At 48.2% G+C, this 21,801-nt stretch overlaps 4 protein-coding genes across 6 annotated transcripts; 3 read left to right on the top strand and 1 right to left on the bottom strand.

Annotated features, from left to right (window-relative positions):
- Positions 1-970: 970 nt before the first annotated feature.
- Positions 971-3,222, top strand: crybb1 (crystallin, beta B1). The gene is made up of 5 exons (XM_037484495.2): positions 971-1,093; positions 1,839-1,957; positions 2,084-2,216; positions 2,682-2,824; positions 3,045-3,222. Exons 1-5 carry the CDS (start codon positions 971-973, stop codon positions 3,220-3,222), a joined length of 696 nt encoding a protein of 231 aa, XP_037340392.2.
- Positions 3,223-4,528: 1,306 nt separating this feature from the next.
- Positions 4,529-9,817, top strand: acads (acyl-CoA dehydrogenase short chain). Its single transcript, XM_037485489.2, has 10 exons — positions 4,529-4,642; positions 5,652-5,812; positions 6,864-7,013; positions 7,518-7,629; positions 7,696-7,847; positions 7,941-8,111; positions 8,356-8,493; positions 8,761-8,856; positions 8,950-9,006; positions 9,086-9,817. The coding sequence occupies exons 1-10, from the start codon at positions 4,615-4,617 to the stop codon at positions 9,236-9,238; spliced, it is 1,218 nt and encodes a 405-aa protein (XP_037341386.1). The 5' UTR covers positions 4,529-4,614; the 3' UTR covers positions 9,239-9,817.
- Positions 9,818-10,528: 711 nt separating this feature from the next.
- cldn5b (claudin 5b) lies at positions 10,529-12,050 on the bottom strand. Its single transcript, XM_037484974.2, has one exon. It carries the CDS (start codon positions 11,386-11,388, stop codon positions 10,741-10,743), a length of 648 nt encoding a protein of 215 aa, XP_037340871.1. The 5' UTR covers positions 11,389-12,050; the 3' UTR covers positions 10,529-10,740.
- A 2,252-nt stretch (positions 12,051-14,302) lies between these two features.
- Positions 14,303-21,611, top strand: septin5b (septin 5b). 3 transcript variants are annotated; one of them, XM_037485453.2, is made up of 12 exons: positions 14,303-14,631; positions 14,724-14,734; positions 16,769-16,859; positions 18,360-18,446; positions 18,659-18,782; positions 19,264-19,398; positions 19,527-19,644; positions 20,117-20,218; positions 20,520-20,616; positions 20,693-20,828; positions 20,903-21,005; positions 21,109-21,611. In XM_037485453.2, the coding sequence occupies exons 1-12, from the start codon at positions 14,589-14,591 to the stop codon at positions 21,169-21,171; spliced, it is 1,110 nt and encodes a 369-aa protein (XP_037341350.1). In that variant the 5' UTR covers positions 14,303-14,588; the 3' UTR covers positions 21,172-21,611. The 3 variants fall into 3 exon arrangements, with proteins under 3 accessions (XP_037341350.1, XP_062414720.1, XP_062414719.1); XM_062558736.1 differs by lacking the exon at positions 14,724-14,734 and having other exon boundaries at positions 14,613-14,631; positions 21,109-21,609; XM_062558735.1 differs by having other exon boundaries at positions 14,621-14,734.
- Positions 21,612-21,801: the final 190 nt, after the last annotated feature.

The raw sequence follows: 21,801 nt of genomic DNA, 5'->3' as shown, positions 1-21,801 counted from the left end.
CACCATCACACCACAGTTTATTCTGACTCCATCACGCACACAAAGAAGTCATCCGCCACTGAAAATAGTCCCTGCTGAAGATCATAATAGAACTTAATTCATTTAAGAGCAATAAAACAACAAACTGTAAACACTACAAAATATTAAACAAAAAAACAATTGATATGAAAAACTTAAAATTGACAACAAAAGTCAAATAAATAACAATTGTGTTAAATCAAACTAAATGCAGCTAAAGATAAAAGCTGTGACAGCGATTCCCCAGATTACACGGGATTAGTTCACACCTAATCTGCTCATATCACACACATTTTAATCCAAACTGTGTCCACAGAGGAAATAATCACAGCAGAGGTGATTTAATCCAGACGTAATCCTGCTGTGATCCCAGAGTGGCGTCCGGTCACCATGTGCTTCCTCATCATCACACGTCTCTCCTCAGGTTCAAACTGACTCGCTTTGAATCGGACTCCAGAGGACAACAGGTTACTGCACGACGCCCCCCCCCAGGTGACAAAGAGGGGGGGATTACCTCGTTGTGGCCTCTGAACCTTCGCATTCCTCTCTCCACATGTCCTCCCAACCCAACACCCGCGGGGGGGGGGGGGGCGTTAAAATGCCTCGCTCAGGGGTTTCCTTTGACAGGGAAACGCTTACGGGCCCGGCGGCGCTTTCCAGGCGGAGCGCCGCCGGGCCCCGGCTGTGATGACGGGGGGGTTTCCTTTGTGCCCCCTGCCTCCACGCTCGGCCTTTGCCAGAGTATAAAAGCCGGGGTGGAGGGTGGAAGGCAGTAGCACGAGCCAGCCTCCCCCACGGCACAGCAGGACACACGAACACAGGTGAGGACCCCCCCCCCACACCCACCCAGCCGGCCCTCCGACCACCTCCACCAACTCCTCGTTGACCCACTGACACACCTTTCTATTTCTGCTCCCCCCCCCCCACACAGACTCTCCTGAAGCCCCTCACCATGTCTCAGACCACCAAGTCCGCCTCCAGCCAGGGCACCGATGCCAAGGACAAGGGAGCCCCGGCCCCCGCTGCCTCCAGCAAGGCCACCAAGACCGGGGAGCCCGGCATGGGATCCTACAGAGTGAGTGTCGCCATGGAGACGGGTTGTATTTGTGAGGGGGAGGGTCACCCGTTGGAGACCAGGACGTAGGTTCAGGAGCCAGCTTCAGCTAGTGAGCAGTCTAGTTTCTACATGATTCACCAGGTTCAGTGGTAAAAGGACGATTATTCATGAATTATGTAGAAGGTGTCCTCTGGAAGGAGACCCAGCAGAAGTAGGAGGTGTCCTCTGAAAGGAGACTCAGTAGAAGTAGAAGGTGTCCTCTGGAAGGAGACCCAGCAGAAGTAGGAGGTGTCCTCTGGAAGGAGACCCAGTAGAAGTAGAAGGTGTCCTCTGAAAGGAGACCCAGCAGAAGTAGGAGGTGTCCTCTGAAAGGAGACCCAGCAGAAGTAGAAGGTGTCCTCTGAAAGGAGACCCAGCAGAAATAGAAGTGTCCTCTGAAAGGAGACCCAGCAGAAGTAGGAGGTGTCCTCTGAAAGGAGACTCAGTAGAAATACAAGGTGTCCTCTGAAAGGAGACTCAGCAGAAGTAGGAGGTGTCCTCTGAAAGGAGACTCAGCAGAAGTAGGAGGTGTCCTCTGAAAGGAGACTCAGCAGAAGTAGAAGGTGTCCTCTGAAAGGAGACTCAGCAGAAGTAGGAGGTGTCCTCTGAAAGGAGACTCAGTAGAAGTAGAAGTGTCCTCTGAAAGGAGACCAAGCAGAAACAGCCTAACATGGAGGGAGAAGACCTCTGTACCCCCCTGACCCTGGGGCATGTCTCTGTGCAGATCATGATGTTCGACCAGGAGAACTTCCAGGGCCGCATGATGGAGGTCCAGAACGAGTGCATGAACGTGTGTGAGCGCGGCCTGGACCGCGTGCGCAGCATCATCGTGGAGTGCGGCCCGTAAGTGGACACACGGACTCGGGGGTTCGATCCCCACGTTGTCAACCGTCGGCCTCTCCTCTAATTCTTCTCTACTCTCTCCTACCCCTTGTGCCCCCCCCGTGCCCGGCGACCCCCCCTCTCCAGCTTCGTTGCCTTCGAGCAGACGAACTTCCGCGGGGAGATGTTCATCCTGGAGAAGGGAGAGTATCCTCGCTGGGACACCTGGAGCAACTCCTACCGCAGCGACTGCCTCATGTCCCTCAGGCCCATCCGCATGGTACACGGCTCACACACGGGTTCACATACGTGTGGTCACAGGGCACCGCGTGCACATACTCCAGGGACAACATGAACACTCATTTAACACATCTGAGACCAACTGTAGAGACTGTTCCATCAAAACACCTCTGACGACTTTATGACTCTGCATTTTGTCCACTTTGAGAAGTTGGAGCCAGCAAATGTTTTGGAGGTTTTGCTTGAAAAATGAAACTATAGTGGATTCCTAAAATATTCCCCGAGAGGTTTTCTGTCCCCGGACTAATCGATCGCTCAGAAGATCCGTTTGCTCCGATATTAATCTCATTAGGGACATTTTAACTCTCGTCTCCTCCGGACTCTGAGTGCAGCTTCATTTGATTTCGCCTGCTGTTTTAAATGTTTATTTGGTTAGCATTAATCTGAGAGATGGGGCCATCGGGGATTAGCATGGAAGCTAACTCCCCCCAACTACCCCCTGCAGGACAGCCTGGAGCACAAGATCTGCCTGTACGAGCTCTCTGACTTCAAGGGCAACAAGATGGAGATCCAGGAGGATGACGTGCCCACCCTCTGGGCGCACGGCTTCTGTGACCGAGTGGGCAGCGTGAGGGTCCCTGGAGGAGCGTGAGTACACGGGGGACCTCCTCATTGACCACGAGATCCTCTAGAGACTCACATGTCATCATTGACCAGTAGAACCTTTTAAGGGACTCACATGTCATCATTGACCACGAGATCCTCTAGAGACTCACATGTCATCATTGACCAGTAGAACTTTTTTAGGGACTCACATGTCATCATTGACCAGTAGAACCTCTCAAAGTGCCCCCTCCATGTCCCTCAGGTGGGTGGGCTACCAGTACCCCGGGTACAGAGGCTACCAGTACCTGTTTGAGTGCGGCGACTACAGACACTACAACGACTTCAGTGCCTTCCAGCCCCAGATCCAGTCCATGCGCCGCATCAGGGACATGCAGTTCCACCAGAGGGGCTGCTTCACCTTCACCTCCGCCAGCAAGTGAGCGACGCCCCCCCCCCCCCCCCCCACCTGGCTCCGTTGTATAGCAACGCAGCCGCTCCACTTTTTATTTCTCCCAAATCGTTCCCCAGGTCCTCCAGCAGCAGACATCCACTGACTTTTTAATGGTGCTAAAACAAAATAAACATGTTGAACCCTGAACCCCCGGCTGGATCACCTTCTTTGTGCTGAAGGGGTTTGGGTGGTGTTCCTGTAGAGCTGGCATATTTTTACCAATTGTGCACAATAGAAGCGATCACTATAATCAAATAGACTCAGAATAAATATGAATAGTCTTAGCTGTTTGTAATTAAAGATACAGAAATATCAGACAGTTGAGGACACAGCACCTCCTCAATGCCCGCTAGAACCTCTTTAGGGACCAGTAGAACCTCCTCAATGCCCGCTAGAACCTCTTTAGGGACCAGTAGAACCTCCTCAATGCCCGCTAGAACCTCTTTAGGGACCAGTAGAACCTCCTCAATGCCCGCTAGAACCTCTTTAGGGACTAGTAGAACCTCTTTAAGGAACACTAGAACTACCTCAATGCCCGCTAGAACCTCTTTAGGGACTAGTAGAACCTCTTTAAGGAACACTAGAACTACCTCAATGCCCGCTAGAACCTCTTTAGGGACCAGTAGAACCTCCTCAATGCCCGCTAGAACCTCTTTAGGGACCAGTAAAACCTCCTCAATGCCCGCTAGAACCTCTTTAGGGACCAGTAAAACCTCCTCAATGCCCGCTAGAACCTCTTTAGGGACCAGTAAAACCTCCTCAATGCCCGCTAGAACCTCTTTAGGGACCAGTAAAACCTCCTCAATGCCCGCTAGAACCTCTTTAGGGACCAGTAAAACCTCCTCAATGCCCGCTAGAACCTCTTTAGGGACCAGTAAAACCTCCTCAATGCCCGCTAGAACCTCTTTAGGGACTAGTAGAACCTCTTTAAGGAACACTAGAACTACCTCAATGCCCGCTAGAACCTCTTTAGGGACCAGTAGAACCTCTTAATGGAACATTAGATCCTTCTTAATGACCAGTAGAACCTCCAAATTTGCAGAATTTCCAGAGTAACCTCCAGAAGCGCTCTACCATCCAAGAGATCTTTGGACCCAAGTTATGAGACCGTCATCTTATAACATTTTAACCAGGAAATACAAGGAATTAAGACAAATAGGGAGGAAGTGATCATTTACATTTTTATGGCTGTTTAAATAAAGAGAATAAACCCTCGGGGTGGCAGGGATGCAACATTGTGTAAGCCAACAGCAGTAAATCCCCACAGAAGAAGAATAACATGAACCTCTGGCCCCCACCTGCCGGCGCCCGTAATTCCGACAGCACGTGAAGGCGGCACTGTGCTTCATAACAGTCGTGCACGTGAAGAGGACCGGGTGTCATGGCCGCGCTGTGCAGAGCAAAGAGAGGTGAGAACACAGCGAGCTGTACGAGGACGGTACCTGTAACCGGGAGACAAGGCTAGCAGGGTTAGCACACGTTAGCCTCAGCTGGAGACACTGTGACTACCACAGTGTTATCAGACCCAACGTTAGCTGGCTACACACCAGCCGGTACACACGCTGCTATATCAATGTAGGAATATAATACAACTGATAAACGTATACGCTTGTGGTAGAAACATAAATGTTCACCCGCCTCAGTCGCTGTCGAAAGAAAAAAATAACCTAAAGTCTAACGTTTAACCTGTTTCTCTCAGTTAGCTCCTCGGCTAACAAGCTAGCCGGCTAGCTGGGATCAATAACTCGATCAGCAGGTGCCAGCTCGCTACCAGTGATGAGAAATAGTGTTGCCGGACAGTTAATCGGCTGACGTCGATTATTCGAGCTGGTTATACAATCTGTGATTGGGAGGAAGGTGACTGATGATGAGGGTGACCTTTCACCTAGTTAGCATAATGCTAATTAGCTCGTGCTGCCTTCAAAGACTGTGTAGTCGATGCAGAATGAGGTCAAAGTGACCGTCCGTAGTGACGCGTTATGACGCATGAATGATATATTTAAGTACTCGTTCATTACTCTGAAAAGACTATTACTAAACATTGGGAGTACTGATTGATCAGAAGAAGTGAATCCTGTCCCTCTTGTTGTACAGTATGAAGTAATATATCTTTCTGGGAGAGAGGTACGAAGTAGCAGAACATGGAAACACTTTTAGTACTTGAGTAGTACTGCAGTACTATTATTTATTGATCCATTGTCACACATTAAATTACTAGAAATACTTGTTCTATTCTCGTGTGTGTGTGTGTGTGTGTGTTATATATTATACGCATACTATAGTATGTCTAATATTACACATAATGTACTACTATTATACTGAAGTATGTCAAGTATTAAACTCATTAAAACGATCAAGGAAGTTGCTGATAATTTGTATTATTGATTATTGATATTGTTATGCCCCCCCCCCTGGTAGCCGTGGGCTTCTGTCTCTCTGCTCACCGCAGTTTTTCTCAGTTGGCCGAGCTGCCAGAGACTCATCAGCTGCTGAGACAAACCTGCAGAGACTATGCTGACCGGGAGCTGAGCCCCATCGCAGGGAGGCTGGACAAAGAGCACACCTACCCCAGCAAGCAGGTACACACACACACACACACACACACACACACACACACACACCTACCCCAGCAAGCAGGTACACACACACACACACACCTACCCCAGCAAGCAGGTACACACACACACACACACACACACACACCTACCCCAGCAAGCAGGTACACACACACACACACACACACCTACCCCAGCAAGCAGGTACACACACACACACACACACACACACACACCTACCCCAGCAAGCAGGTACACACACACACACACACACACACACCTACCCCAGCAAGCAGGTACACACACACACACACACACACACACACACACACACACACCTACCCCAGCAAGCAGGTACACACACACACACACACCTACCCCAGCAAGCAGGTACACACACACACACACACACACACCTACCCCAGCAAGCAGGTACACACACACACACACACACACCTACCCCAGCAAGCAGGTACACACACACACACACACACACACACACACCTACCCCAGCAAGCAGGTACACACACACACACACACACACACACCTACCCCAGCAAGCAGGTACACACACACACACACACACACCTACCCCAGCAAGCAGGTACACACACACACACACACACACACACCTACCCCAGCAAGCAGGTACACACACACACACACACACACCTACCCCAGCAAGCAGGTACACACACACACACACACACCTACCCCAGCAAGCAGGTACACACACACACACACACACCTACCCCAGCAAGCAGGTAGACATACACACACACACACACAGTGACTCTTGAAGTTCGAGTCAGATTTTCTTGTTCATCAGCTTCAGGATGAGAACCGATGAGACTTTAAATCTGCTGTTGTCGTTTATTTTTGTCACTTCCACATTCTTTAAAGGGCGGGGCCTAGACTCTGATTGACAGGTCTCTACCAGATACATGTACGTCCTCCTCAGTCCATATATGGTCACTTCCTGACCCACCCCCCCAACACCCAAAGACACTTAAATATGCAAGTCTTGGATTAATTAATCATTTTCCAATGTGTTTTGATCTGGTCTATAACCCAGATCCAGGAGCTGGGGGCCATGGGGGTGATGGCCATCGAGGTCCCAGAGGAGCTGGGGGGGGCCGGCATGGACTACCTGGCCTACAGCCTGGCCATGGAGGAGATCAGCAGAGGCTGCGCCAGCACCGGGGTGGTGGTGTCCGTCAACAACGTGAGTGCAGTCCTCCGAGGTCCTGGTGGGGACGGAGGTGACGGAGGTCTTATTGATGGAGGTGACGGAGGTGTTATTGATGGAGGTCTTATTGATGGAGGTCTTATTGATGGAGGTCTTATTGATGGAGGTGACGGAGGTGTTATTGATGGAGGTCTTATTGATGGAGGTCTTATTGATGGAGGTCTTATTGATGGAGGTCTTATTGATGGAGGTGACGGAGGTGTTATTGATGGAGGTCTTATTGATGGAGGTCTTATTGATGGAGGTCTTATTGATGGAGGTGACGGAGGTGTTATTGATGGAGGTGTTATTGATGGAGGTCTTATTGATGGAGGTCTTATTGATGGAGGTCTTATTGATGGAGGTCTTATTGATGGAGGTGACGGAGGTGTTATTGATGGAGGTCTTATTGATGGAGGTCTTATTGATGGAGGTCTTATTGATGGAGGTCTTATTGATGGAGGTGACGGAGGTGTTATTGATGGAGGTTCCTCTCTTCAGTCTCTCTACATCGGGCCGATTCTGAAGAACGGCACCGAGGAGCAGAAGAAGCAGTGGATCACACCCTTCACCACCGGGGAGAAGGTGGGCTGCTTCTGCCTCAGCGAGCCAGGTAGGTCACACACACACTTTTTATTGATTGATTTCTATATATATTTATATTCCGTCTCTCCTGCAGGTAACGGCAGCGACGCCGGTGCCGCCTCCACCGTGGCCCGGCAGGACGGAGACGAGTGGGTTCTGAACGGGACCAAAGCCTGGATCACCAACAGCTGGGACGCCTCCGCCGCCGTCGTGTTCGCCACCACGGACAGGAAGCTCAAGCACAAGGCACCCTTCGTTCCCAGCTGATGACAGAGAGCGCGTGGTTCCCGCGGCGACCTAACGGCGTCCTAACGGCGTCCCCGCCTTTGTCGTCCTCAGGGCATCAGCGCCTTCCTGGTCCCGATGCCCCACCCGGGCCTCTCGCTGGGGAAGAAGGAGGACAAGCTGGGCATCAGAGCCTCGTCCACCGCCAACGTCATCCTGGAGGACTGCAGGATCCCGCTGGGCAACATGCTGGGGCCGCGCGGCGCCGGCTTCAAGATCGCCATGGTGCGTTTTCTGCTTTTCAAAATAAGAGCTGAATGTCTGACGGAAGTAGCACAAGCGGGAGGCGTCACTTCCTGAATGTGGGACAATGGAGGAGTTTGAGGAAATAAAGCGGTTGGTTAAACCAGGAAGTCTCAGAGGACATGTGACCACAAACGGCCCTCTCGTTAGCAGTTGCGTAATATCAGTTTGTATGAGGAAGCTTCCTGAATCCAGTAAGAATTGTGGGAGCGTGTTTATTTCCCAGCAAACCCTGGACAGCGGGCGTATCGGCGTGGCGGCTCAGGCCCTCGGCATCGCTCAGGCTTCTCTGGACGTCGCCGCGGACTACGCCCACAAACGCACCGCCTTCGGGGCGCCCATCGGCAAACTGCAGGCCGTGCAGGTGAGGTCTCAGAGCGCCCAGTCCGCTGTATGCTGAGCCTACATTTCCCACAATGCATCTCTCTGGACGCTCTGGCTTGCACGCTATAGTATGTTGGGTCAATTTGGATACTTCCTGTGGTACACTGTGTACTCTATGTACTTCTATACGTAGTGATCTTCTCCATCTCATTGTCCAGCAGTGGTTGTTCTCTGCACAGATGCATTGTGGTAGTTGTAGTTTAGTCTCTCGGCCTCCTGAGGCTGATTCCTCGTTTCCTTCTTGTAGTTCAAGCTGGCCGACATGTCCGTGGCCGTCGACAGCAGCCGCCTCCTCATCTGGAGAGCTTCTCTCCTCAGAGACTCGGGGAAGCCCTTCACCAAGGTACCGCCCCCCCCCCCCCCCCTCCCCCCCCCTAAACGCCGCTTTCTAAAAACTCTTTAAAGCGTTTGTTTCACCCTCCCTTCCCCCCCGCAGGAAGCGGCCATGGCCAAGCTCGCCGCCTCCGAGGCCGCCACCTTCTGCTCCCATCAGGTAACCACGGCGCCGTAAACGCCCCCGTTAAACCCCCACCTCCCGGGTGACTGAGACCCCCCCCCTCTTGCTCCCCCAGGCGATCCAGGTGCTGGGGGGGATGGGCTACGTGGCCGACATGCCGGCCGAGCGGCACTACCGCGACGCCCGCATCACGGAGATCTACGAGGGCACCAGCGAGATCCAGAGGCTGGTCATCGCAGGCCAGGTGCTGAAGGAGTACCAGCCCTGAGGGGGGGTCGGGGGGGGGGGGCTCTGGCCCCGATCTCCAGGCCGGCCGGTGGAGACCTTTGACCTGCTGGCGCTTCCTCAGACATCGCTGTCAAGATTAACGTCCACCAATCAGAGAGTAGTATTCTTTGTTTTCAGGCTTCTTCATGATCAAAGTATTCCAGCAATACTTTTTCTATAAGAATCCTTCTGCCCACTTTTAATCATCAGAATCTGCAAATATCGGCATGACTGTTTTTACATGTTTTCTTTTTTGACTCCACGGTGCGTTTGGGTGTAGAAGAATCTCCATGTTTTAATGTCTCAAAGTGAAGCGCTGTGAGCTTCCTGTGACCAGCAGAGGGCGCCGCAGGTCCTTCAGCTGCTGCGTCTCACACCAACTATTATGAATTCAACCAGTGATTGTAGGTGAAGATGGTGGTGTGGGGGGGGGGCCTTTAGTGCCTCATTAACTTGTACATATTTGTGTATATGTATGTGTGCACATGATAATAAAAAAGAATAAAAGGACTTTTTTTTAATCTTGAAAAAAATCATGCTAAACAGTGTTTTCATAAAACGACATTAATAAACTATTTAATGAATTAAGTCAGGCTTCAAAAATGTTTTAATGAACCACAGATTAGTGTTTTTATTTGTGTTTAAATCAACTTCTCTCCGGGGCATCGTCAGGAAAATGCTTTTAAAAATCCTCCCTTTGCTTGAAATATATATATATATATATATATATATATATATATATATATATATATATATATATATATATATATATATATATATATACACACACACTTGAAGCCAAAAGACCTGTGATCCCCTTCATTGATCTGGTTCAGGGGAAGCCGGTGGAGGAGTGGTTGTAGTACGCATGTTGGCCACTGGAGGCGGAACAGCATCACCCCCCAAGTTCTAAATGAGAAATACATGGACACTAAAGAAATGAAATCAACTTAAAAAATGAAAATCCGACTTGTGTATAGTTTACATCTCACCTCCTGTTTCTTTGACCAGTGACCTGCAGCCAGTAAATACAAAATCTAACACAAAGTAGTTTATAATTGAGGAAGAATGAAGACAGGAACAGGAAGTGGGCATATTCTGACTGGAGGATGTATGAGAACAATGAAGGAAGCCGTGATTCTTGGGTTGGACCTTCTCGTCCTCTTTGTCCTGCTCCACACACTCATGTTCGTTTCTCACGTTGTTTTATTGATTAATGATGTGCATATTTCTATTTACACACAAACAGGCTTTAAATAAGGAGCAGACACGTGTTTGTTTGTTTGTTGACTGTTTTTATTCAAAATGTATAAAAAAAATTGACAGGAAGTAGAAAAAAGCAGTGCATGTAGTGGCCTGTAGTCCCTCCCAACAGGCCTTACAAAATAATAATACAGCGTATTTACAACCAATCAGAGGACTGGAGTTCAGTCGTGGACGCGCCAGTGCACGCGCACATGTAAACCCCCAAAGACATGAAGACAAACAGGCGGGAAGCAGCGTTCAGACGTAATGCTTCTTGTCGAAGTCCCCGCTGGACGCCAGGCTCTTGGTGGGCGCGTACACGACGGGGTACGCGCCCCGCGCGCCGCGCGAGAACGTGCAGCACAGCAGCGTGCCGCCAAGCAGCAGCAGCGCGCACGCGGCCCACCCGATGTAGATGGCCGCGCCGATCTCGCGCTTCTTGGAGGGCGGCACGTGCGGGTCGTGGAAGTCCACGATGATGTTGTTGGCCATCCAGCACAGGGGCACGAGCACGCAGAGCGCGCTCACGATGTAGAGCACGCCGCCGGCGTTCACCACGCGCGCCTTCAGCTGCTCGTGGCTGATGCACGTGGTGCACTGCGCGCCCGCCACCGTCACCGCGAGCGCCGCCACGCCGAGCACGGCGGACGCCACTGTGAGCGCGCGCGCCGTCTGCAGGTCCCGCGCGAGCGCCAGCACGGAGTCGTGCACCTTGCACTGCATCTGGCCCGTGCTCTGCACCACGCACGACATCCACAGCCCGTCCCACGTGCTCTGCGCCACCACGATGTTAGAGTCCACGAACGCCGTCACCTTCCAGGTGGGCAGCGCGCACGCGACCATCACCAGCAGGGAGCCCGCGAGGCCCAGCGCGAGGCCCAGCGGCTCCAGGCACGCGGCCAGCATGATCCGGAGTGGGGGGGGGGGGCTTCTTCTTCTTCTCTGGGGGGTAAGGGTCGGCTGTGCGCGCGCTCTCCTCCGGTCACTGACGGCTCGCCGCTGCGGTGCCTTTCATTTAAAGACCGTCAGAGACCTGTGCGGACCAATCAGGAGCCGAGTGCCTGTTGATCTCAGCCAATGAGGAGGCGAGGTTCCCGCAGCATCTCTGACACTCACACACAATGAGGGGGGGTCACTTCCTCCAGCTTGGACCAGAGTCCTCCTGCAGGAAGTTCCTCTGCAGATGCTTCTGCCGAGGAGAGGATTCTCGGCTCAAAGGTCACTTTACGGCATCATTTTAGAGGTCAAAGTCCGCAAAGCCTCATCTTCTAATCCCACCAACCACAAGGAAGGCTGGAAAATGTGGAGACACCCGTAGTCATGGTAACGCATCATCAGCCCACAGGACGGAGTATTCACTTTATTCTGAAGGATGGAAGAGTATTTATTTTGACAGACAACAAAGATCAGATGTTTAAATAAAAAAACAAAGGTTCCATCTCAATTTAATCACAACAACCACAAGACGAGTAAATTTGTGCTCATTGTTTGTGGAGAAGTGAAAACACTTTTCTATTGATTCCAGATTAGATGGCGCAGGTTTTTCAGAATAAAGCAAGGAAGCGACACACACACACACACACACATGTACGGTTATGTGTGTGTGTGTGTGTGTGTGTGTGTGTCAGAGGGCCAGATGTTTCCTCCTCCTGAATGTTTACAGATACACAAAGAACTTTACTTTGTCTTCTCCTCGTTGGGTCGAGCTCAGCTTCAAACTCCAGTTTAACTGAACTCAACCCACTATTCATCTAGTATTATCTACTATCTACTATTCATATTCATCAGCTGTTCTCATCTATGATCCAGCTCCTACTTTTCATTATTCACTTTTCTTGAATTGACTGCTTAATGTTACTTTACTTTATTTAACTGTTCAGATTTAATCACGAAACACGAGTAAAATACATCGTATTCAACGACTTCATGTCAGCTTGTTGGTTTGTGTTGATGGACAGCTGTGCGTGTGTGTGGGGGGGGGGGGGGGAGGATGTCCTGTCTCTTATCACCTTCCTTCCACTCCATTGTTCTCCCTGTATCCCCCCCCCCATTCCCCCCCTCCTTTTTCCACAAGGACCACCTTTTATTACCAACACCGACGTGTCACCTGTCGAGGTGCGTCAGTCTGTGTGTGTGAGACATACACACATACATATATATATATATATATATGTATGTATATATATATATATATACATACATATATATATATATATATGTATGTGTATGTGTGTATGTGTACGTGATGTGGTATCTGTAGCGCTGAGCTCTCTGAGGTCACATGGGTTTGAGGTGTGTGTCTCTACGTGGTGACGACATCCTGATGTAAGAAGTGACACGTTGTGCGTTGATGTGAAACAACGATGAACCTTATAAACACTGTACAACGTCTAAAGAACAGCTTCCACTGAATTAATACTAGCGTTCCCCCTCCATTGTGCCCCCCATCAGGGAAAAGGGGAAAAGGGCCGTTCACAAAAGAAGCACTTCCTGCTGAGGCAGCCAATCAGCACGCAGCAGACGAGAGGAGCACTTCCTGTGTTTCCTCCAGCTGGAAGAGAGGCTGTGGGGAGGAAGTACTTATACACAACGACACACACATGCAGTACGCACAGTACGCATAGTACACACACCATCATCATTGTTTTCATTGGTAAACTCGTTTCTCGGCTGAAACCAGAGTGCATTCTGGGATACGATGCTTCCTCTCCGCCCCGCAGGCCGAGCGGCTCGTGTTCGACCGCCTTTCGACCGCCAGACAGCAGAAGTACACAAGTACACAAGTACACAAGTACAAGAATACACAAGTACACAGAGGTCCCCCTGGGAGGGAGGGGGGTCCTTCATTGTCTGCCCCCCCCCCCCCCCCCCCGCCCCCCCTCCCCCCTTCATGGAGTCCCACGCTGTCACCCTCTTTCTCATTCGAGTCCCTCCATGTGACGTGTGGCAGAGTTCACACTCGTGTGGTGTCAGGGGGGGTGCGGGGGGTCATGTGGGGGGGGGGTCACGGTCCCACACAGAAACACAATGCTGCATTGTTGGAGGGTATTTTCTCTGAAAACAGAGAGTTCCTGACAGGAAGTGAACATTTATATGCAAATAAATAAATGGGAATTTTCAAGCTCATAATTATGATCCAATGATTTAATACATTTTATTACTGTTTTAACTAAAAGATGTGATCACTTCTTTCAACATTAACATTTCACCTTCATCTTTCTCTTCATGTCTTTATTCGTTTGTCTAAACAATGACATCATTAGATTATATCAATGATTTAATTTGTCTTCAACATGAAATGGGATTTAAAGTGATCATCACAGTATTATCACATGTACAGTATACATAATAATATCCAGCATGCAGGATTTATCAAAGTTACTTTTATATTATTAGCATAATCATTACGACTACTGCTGTTATTACTATTGTCATCATTAATAAAGCTTTTGTTATTATCATCACTCTTATCCCCATTTGTATTATTATAATAACTCTCCTATTATCATTTTTATAAATGTTATATCCTTAAATTAAATTAATGTTATAATTTCTAATGCTTTAATGTTATTATTATTGCCATTTTTTAAATATGTACATTATTATTATAAATACAAATTGCTGTTAGTTGCTATCAAAATTGTTATTAATAATAAAACATACGTACCCCACATGTGTTATTATTATTATTATTGTTATTCATATCGACTTTAATCATGATAATTATCTGTTGATCAGTATTAATCATCATCGTCATCAGATGACGCTCCGCGCAGGTGAACCTGTGACGTAGTGCGCAGCGGAGCTGCAGCGACCCCACGTGGTGTGAACGCGTCACTCATGAAGAGCCTCCCATCGTGCACCGGACAGCATCCGCTGCGGCGTCTCAAACGATCAAATCGTCCTCTTCCTCTTCTTCATCTTCATCACAATCATTGGGTCATAATTTATTCCCATTTGCATGATTCATAAAACATCGATACGCGCGTGACCCGCGTTTTCTATCAGCGGCGGCGAGGAGCTCGTGCACGATCCGCTTCTTCATTCTCGGGACCGCGGACACCCCCCCCCCCCACTCTTCCCCCGGGCCCCCCCACATCGGCCCGATGACGGAGAGCAGCAGACACCGGAGCCGCGCGCCTCGAACAGGTAATTGATCAACGCGTCACCAAGCGATCGATTATCGATGAGCAGAGTCGGTGCCTCACTGTGTCCTTTCATCTTTGTCCCTCCCGCCTCAGAGGATGCTCAGGTGAGATGCGTGTGCGTGTGCGTGTGATCTCTGCTGCGCTCGCTGTCGGTAGATTTCGGGTGTCGTCACTTCCTCCTTTGAGTGAAACATACAAACATCTGGACACGAGGAGAGTCGATTAATCGATCACAAAAAAGATTGAGTTCTTCAAACATCCAATGATTCCAGCTGCTGCGAATATGTGTTTATTTAAATGTTCTCATCACTTGATGATAAAATGACTCATTTATATGTATTTACAACCAATAATCCGATCATCAAATATTAATATTAAAATATCTGACTTCATCTTTTATGCATTAAGATGCTTTAAAAATGATGATTTTCGTACCATGAATATAGAAACATGTTTGTTCAGTTGTTTGATGTCTTAAGAAGATGAATCATCTTTATTCTGATCGTCCTGCTGCTGAGGCTGTGTGTGTGTGTGTATGTGTGTGTGTGTGTGTGAGTGTGTGTGTCTGTGTGAGTGTGGGAGTGTGTGTGTGTGTGTGGGTGTGTGTCTGTGTGTGTGTGTGTGAGTGTGTGTGTGTGTGTGTGTGTGTGTGTGTCTGTGTGAGTGTGTCTGTGTGTGTCTGTGTGAGTGTGGGAGTGTGCGTGTGTGTGTGTCTGTGTGAGTCAGTGTGTGTGTCTGTGTGAGTGTGGGAGTGTGTGTGTGTGTGTGTCTGTGTGAGTGTGTGAGTGTGTGAGTGTGTGTCTGTGTGAGTGTGTGAGTGTGTGTGTGTGTCTGTGTGAGTGTGTGAGTGTGTGTCTGTGTGAGTGTGTGAGTGTGTGTGTGTGTGTGTCTGTGTGAGTGTGGGAGTGTGTGTGTGTGTGTGGGTGTGTGTCTGTGTGTGTGTGTGTGAGTGTGTGTGTGTGTGTGTGTGTGTGTGTCTGTGTGAGTGTGTCTGTGTGTGTCTGTGTGAGTGTGGGAGTGTGCGTGTGTGTGTGTCTGTGTGAGTCAGTGTGTGTGTCTGTGTGAGTGTGGGAGTGTGTGTGTGTGTGTGTCTGTGTGAGTGTGTGAGTGTGTGAGTGTGTGTCTGTGTGAGTGTGTGAGTGTGTGTGTGTGTCTGTGTGAGTGTGTGAGTGTGTGTCTGTGTGAGTGTGTGTGTGTGTGTGTCTGTGTGAGTGTGTGAGTGTGTGTCTGCGTGAGTGTGTGAGTGTGTGTCTGTGTGAGTGTGTAAGTGTGCGTGTGTGCGTCTGTGTGAGTGTGTGAGTGTGTGTGTGTGAATGTGTGTGTGTGTGTGTCTGTGTGAGTCAGTGTGTGTGTGTGTGTGAGTGTGTGTGTGTGTGTGTGTGTGTGTGAGTCAGTGTGTGTGTGTGTGTGAGTGTGTGTGTGTGTGTGTGTGTGTGTGTGTGTGAGTCAGTGTGTGTGTGTGTGTGTGTGTGTGTGAGTCAGTGTGTGTGTGTGTGTGAGTGTGTGTGTGTGTGTGTGTGTGTGTGTGTGTGTGTGAGTCAGTGTGTGTGTGTGTGTGTGTGTGTGTGTGTGTGTGAGTCAGTGTGTGTGTGTGCCACAGACACAACATCAATATATGGAAGCAAACAAACCCACACACACGTCTCCACTTTTAGAGCAGGTCGGCGTGTAAAACCCTGATGCATGATGGGAGTTTGGTTCTTTCATGTGACCTAGTTTCCTCGTTGTTTGTTCCGTGGAGAACCTCAGGGCCTCGCGAGGCATCATGGGAAATGGCCCACTGACCCAGAAGGACATTTTTATTACTTTATAAAGAAATAAATTAATGTCAAACCTCGTCCCCAAAACGCATTATCGGTACTTTAACTGCATATTAGAACAACGTCGTAGTACTGCATACTGACTGTATATTACTTAAACTTATGTACTATTACTTATTAAATTTTGTTCTTTAATTTATGTATTGTTTTAATTTCCGTATTTATATTGATATAGCTTAACAAATAGAAACACTCGTAAACAAGCATTATAGCTTAGCTTAGCTGGGCAACGCCCACAAACCTTTCTATTAATGTTCAAGTATCTTCATTTATGAACATATATCTGTTAATTAATTTCATTTTTGTTATTGTTTGTAGGAAAAAGATTATGTTGGCTTCGCTACGCTGCCCAACCAGGTGCACAGGAAGTCCGTGAAGAAAGGATTCGACTTCACCCTCATGGTGGCGGGTGAGAAACCACGGCACCTCACCTGTGTAAGACTAACAAAGGGCTAACACAGGGCTAACACAGGGCTAACACAGGGCTAACAGAACGCTAACACAGGGCTAACACAGGGCTAACACAGGGCTAACAGAACGCTAACACAGGGCTAACACAGGGCTAACAGAATGCTAACACAGGGCTAAAACAGGGCTAACAGAACGCTAACACAGGGCTAACACAAGGCTAACAGAATGCTAACACAGGGCTAAAACAGGGCTAACAGAACGCTAACACAGGGCTAACACAGGGCTAGCAGAATGCTAACACAGGGCTAAAACAGGGCTAACAGAACGCTAACACAGGGCTAACAAAACGCTAACACAGGGCTAACACAGGGCTAACAGAATGCTAACACAGGGCTAACAGAAATCTAACAGAGCTAACACAGGGCAAACAGAGAGCTAACAGAAAGCTAACAGAGGGCGAACACAGGGCTAACACAGGGCTAACAGAAAGCTAACACAGGGCTAACAGAGGGCCAACAGAGAGCTAACAGAAAGCTAACAGAATGCTAACAGAGGGCTAACAGGGGGCTAATAGAGGGCTAACAGAACACTAACACAGGGCTAACAGAAAGCTAACACTGGGCTAACAGAAAGCTAATAGAACGCTAACAGAGGGCTAACAGAAATCTAACAGAGCTAACACAGGGCAAACAGAGGGCAAACAGAAAGCTAACAGAATGGTAACACAGGGCTAACAGAAAGCTAACAGGGCTAATAGAATGCTAACAGAGGGCTAACACAGGGCTAACAGAAAGCTAACAGAACGCTAACTGAGGGCTAACAGAAAGCTATCACTGGTAACTAGCTTGTCAATGCTAGCTTTCTGTTAGTTTATAGGACGCCACCATCAGGTGACCAAATGAAACGCACCCTCACATTCATCTAAATGAGAGTTTTAGTAAACGATAAATTAAAAACCCAACTTAACATATTTAATAATGGTCTTTTAGACCTTTTCAAGTTACACATTGACCTTCTATTGAAGCCTAGATGCTCTTCAACTCACCTTTACTGTAACCCTGAGAAGCTTCCATCCTTCAAACATCACATTTATAGGTTCAGTCGCGTCCAGTGAAAATATTTCCAAGGAGAAGCTATGAGAGCTTCTCTGGATTCAATTCTCTTCATTCAAACGTTAGCAACGTTTCAGAATCCTCAATGATTTCACTAAATAGTTCAAACTAACTCAATTTGCTTTTCTCAATGAACTCAACTCTATTTTCCATTATTTTAATATTTTATCATATACAGTTTTGCTGCAAATCAGTAAAATGTAGTATTATTTTATTATATTATCATATTGTGGCTTAACTTTGGCTTTATTTACATCTTGTTCTTTATAAAATCATTTTGATATTAGAATCAGATTAAGCTAAATTAAAGAGGGTCAAATCTCTTATTCTGAAAGTCCTGATTTTGGTGTGTGTGATTGACCACTTCCTGTACCGTTGTGTTCCAGGTGAGTCTGGTTTGGGTAAATCCACTCTGGTGAACAGCTTGTTCCTCACGGACCTCCACAAAGACAGAAAACTGCTTAATGCAGAAGGTGAGTCCATCAGTACAACTAATACTCTGTGGTACATCGACTTATACATCATTTTATAACGGCTTTTTGTATTCACACTGAGAGTATGTTTTACTGTTAAGTACCTGTGTCTGAGTATTTTGACAGTGTGTTTGTAGTACTTGTACTTGTAGTACTGGTAGCGGCGCGTGCTCGTAGTACTTGTAGTACTTGTAGTACTTTCTGTGGCTCAGAGCGGGTCGCTCAGACGGTGGAGATCAGCCGGCACACGGTGGACATCGAGGAGAAGGGCGTGAAGCTGCGGCTGACCATCGTGGACACGCCGGGCTTCGGAGACGCCGTCAACAACAGCGAGTGGTGAGGCCTTAAATAATAACTATATATATATATTATAGGGTAATAATACATCCAAGCTATGCAGATATATAAATAATAATAAACAATAACTGTAATAATAAAGCAGCTTCATGTTTGTTCTGTTGTTTGCATTTGATCGATTTGCTTTGATCAAGTTTTATTAGTAAAGAATCATTGACATTTTGTTTGGTATCTTAATCCACCTTTTATTTCACATTTTAAGCTCTGATACAATTTAATAACAATTTAATTTATAGATCAAATTTCAAAACAAAGTTACAAAGAGCATTACAATGAAAGAGTATATATATATATATAAATAGATTAAACATGATAATAAGTGGCATAGCTCCCTTCAATTAGGCAATACTCCAGTAAAGTACAAGTACCTCATGTCTGTGCAGTACTTTCAGGACCTGCGTCCCTCTAAGTGTCTGCAGTACATTCAGCAGTAAAAGTACACGCAGGTGTGTTTGTGCAGCTGGAGGCCGGTCAGCGAGTACATCGAGCAGCAGTTTGAGTTCTACTTCAGAGACGAGAGCGGCTTGAACAGGAAGAACATCCAGGACCACCGAGTGCACTGCTGCCTCTACTTCATCCCCCCCTTCGGACACGGGTAGGAGCACACGGTGCACACGGTGCACACGCTGCACACGGAGCACACGCAGCACACGCTGCACACGGAGCACACGCTGCACACGCGTGTGTGTGCACCGCTCAGCGGAGGTCATGTGGTCCCTGCAGGCTCCGCCCCGTCGACGTGGAGTTCATGAAGGCGCTGCAGGAGAAGGTGAACGTGGTGCCTCTGATCGCTAAAGCCGACTGCCTGACCCCCCCCGAGGTGAAGAGGCTCAAGGAGAAGGTGAGTCAGGAGCACGTTACATACGTGACGTCAATGTGAAGCATGTGCTGCAGGTCAGATGGACACTTTAAACCTCCTTATTATTGGCTATAGGTTTACAATATGTGACTTTATAAGGATTATTTAGTTAAAACAAGAATTATAAAGGATTTTAAATGGCAAAATAATGTTAGAGGAAAAAAATGTAATTTAAAAAATATACCAAAGTAATGACTTTAGAGTCGAGGAGAAGGAGTTTTTCACATAAATGACGCCTCATATTTAAAACTCATTTTAGTGACTCAGACTTTCTCAACAGAGATTTGATCTCGACTGCAAATCTTTATCAGGGCGGCGACTTCCTGCTGGATGTGTGCACTAAGTGTGTGTGTGTGTGTGCGTGTGTGTGTGTGTGTGTGTGTGTGTGTGTGTGTGTGTGTGTGTGTGTGTGTGTGTGTGTGTGTGTGTGTGTGTGTGCGCGTCGTCCCTCCAGCTCAGGGAGGAAATAGACGAATACGGGATAAAGGTCTATCAGTTCCCGGACTGCGACTCAGACGAGGACGACGAGTTCAAGCGTCAAGACAGAGAGCTGAAGGTGAAGAGAGTACAAGTAGTACAAGTAGTACAAGCAGTATGTGGTATTGTATACTGTATTCCTACTACACTATCTAACTTACAGATGGATGGTAGTGTCATTTAGCCTGTTGGGCAGCGGTGTCTTGCTCCGGGACACTTGGACCAGGACACGGAGCAGCTGTCCGTCCTCAGAAGATTAGCCAAAGCAAAGCAGCAGCTTTATTCTCACACCATCCTGAGATTCCCTGTTAGCAGGGAGCGGGGGCCAGTTAGCATCTGTGCTAAGTATGCGTGATGTGCTTGTTTTGATGACTCTGCAGGCGAGCTGTCCCTTCGCTGTGATCGGCAGCAACACGGTGGTGGAGGCCCGGGGTCAGAGGGTCAGAGGGCGGCTCTACCCGTGGGGCATCGTGGAGGGTAAGAGACCCTCAGAGATCCATCGCAGACCCCCCAGGGACTGACCCTAACACCCCCCCACTCCCCCTGTACGCAGTGGAGAACCCGTCCCACTGCGACTTTGTGAAGCTGAGGACCATGCTGATCAGAACCCACATGCACGACCTGAAGGACGTGACCAGCGAGGGTCACTACGAGAGCTACAGAGCGCAGTGCATCCACGCGCTCAGCGGGTACCACGGCACACGACACATCCACCCACACCCCTCTGTGCCGCTCCTCATGCTTCTCCTTGTGTCTCCCGCAGGAGGATGAACCCCGACCGGCGGGTGCAGAGCCCCCTGCCCCCCCCGCCGCTGTCCTCCCCCGACGCAGAGACGGAGAAACTCATCAAGAAGAAAGACGACCAAGTGAGTGGGAATTAAAACAATAAGAATCCTCTCTGCAGGGGTTACGTGGGCATGTGTGAACATGCAACTCATTGGCTGCCCCCCCCCCCCCCCCCCCCTGCAGCTGAGGAGGATGCAGCAGATGCTTCAGAAGATGCAGCAGCAGATGCACGAGCAGGACCTGTGACCTCTGACCTCACATCCCACATGTGAACCAGAATCTGATCTCGTTCCCCCGATTCTCAAACCTCCACCAAACTGCATGCTGGGAAATGCACCTGATTTTAATAGCTGACCTTTTTTATTGCAGCCAGGTGAGTTTAGTTGGTCATGAGTGGAGGTGTTTTTGTTGTGAAGCACCACATGAGATGAATGATCGTATTGATCATTATTAGTTGTTATCGAACAAGAGGATCCAAATCCTCTTCTAGTCCTCCATAAAGTGTTAAAGTTCACAATCAGGAGGAGGAAACAAGTCCATTTTTATTTGTTTGAATATAATAATCAATATCATTAGCTTTTACAACTTGGACCAGGTTCCCAAAAACGTATTAGACAACAATAAAAATATTCCAAGTGTTCAAGTGTCAAGTGTTACGAAAACAACTGTAACTGAGGCTTATAAAACAAAATAAAATCATGTTTTTCACTTCAAAGTGTCTGTTTTCTTACATCAATGTTGCTTAATGAAATAATACTTGTATTTTTACCTAAACTTTCATTAGGATGTTCTTTAAAATCCTTTTAGTTGACGTTCCTAGAGGAACATTTAATGGGCGTTGGTTCTGAAGGGTTAGCGTCTCCACCAGGGTCTCAC

Source organism: Pungitius pungitius, chromosome 18 (assembly GCF_949316345.1).
Source record: "Pungitius pungitius chromosome 18, fPunPun2.1, whole genome shotgun sequence".
Taxonomy (NCBI): Eukaryota; Metazoa; Chordata; class Actinopteri; order Perciformes; family Gasterosteidae; genus Pungitius; species Pungitius pungitius.
The sequence above is the reverse complement of the archived record's forward strand: the minus strand, read 5'-3'. Positions and strand labels throughout refer to the sequence as shown.

Excerpts from the sequence above, each read along its gene's own strand:
- crybb1 (XM_037484495.2), top strand. The coding sequence starts at position 971 with ATGTCTCAGACCACCAAGTCCGCCTCCAGCCAGGGCACCGATGCCAAG. Across the intron at positions 1,958-2,083 it reads ATCATCGTGGAGTGCGGCCC|CTTCGTTGCCTTCGAGCAGA; the intron begins GTAAGTGGACAC and ends CCCCCTCTCCAG. Across the intron at positions 2,825-3,044 it reads GTGAGGGTCCCTGGAGGAGC|GTGGGTGGGCTACCAGTACC; the intron begins GTGAGTACACGG and ends CATGTCCCTCAG.
- acads (XM_037485489.2), top strand. The coding sequence starts at position 4,615 with ATGGCCGCGCTGTGCAGAGCAAAGAGAG. Across the intron at positions 8,494-8,760 it reads GCAAACTGCAGGCCGTGCAG|TTCAAGCTGGCCGACATGTC; the intron begins GTGAGGTCTCAG and ends TCCTTCTTGTAG. Across the intron at positions 9,007-9,085 it reads CCACCTTCTGCTCCCATCAG|GCGATCCAGGTGCTGGGGGG; the intron begins GTAACCACGGCG and ends TTGCTCCCCCAG.
- cldn5b (XM_037484974.2), bottom strand. The coding sequence starts at position 11,388 with ATGCTGGCCGCGTGCCTGGAGCCGCTGGGCCTCGCGCTGGGCCTCGCG.
- septin5b (XM_062558735.1), top strand. The coding sequence starts at position 14,669 with ATGAGCAGAGTCGGTGCCTCACTGTGTCCTTTCATCTTTGTCCCTCCC. Across the intron at positions 20,829-20,902 it reads TGCATCCACGCGCTCAGCGG|GAGGATGAACCCCGACCGGC; the intron begins GTACCACGGCAC and ends TGTCTCCCGCAG. Across the intron at positions 21,006-21,108 it reads TCAAGAAGAAAGACGACCAA|CTGAGGAGGATGCAGCAGAT; the intron begins GTGAGTGGGAAT and ends CCCCCCCTGCAG.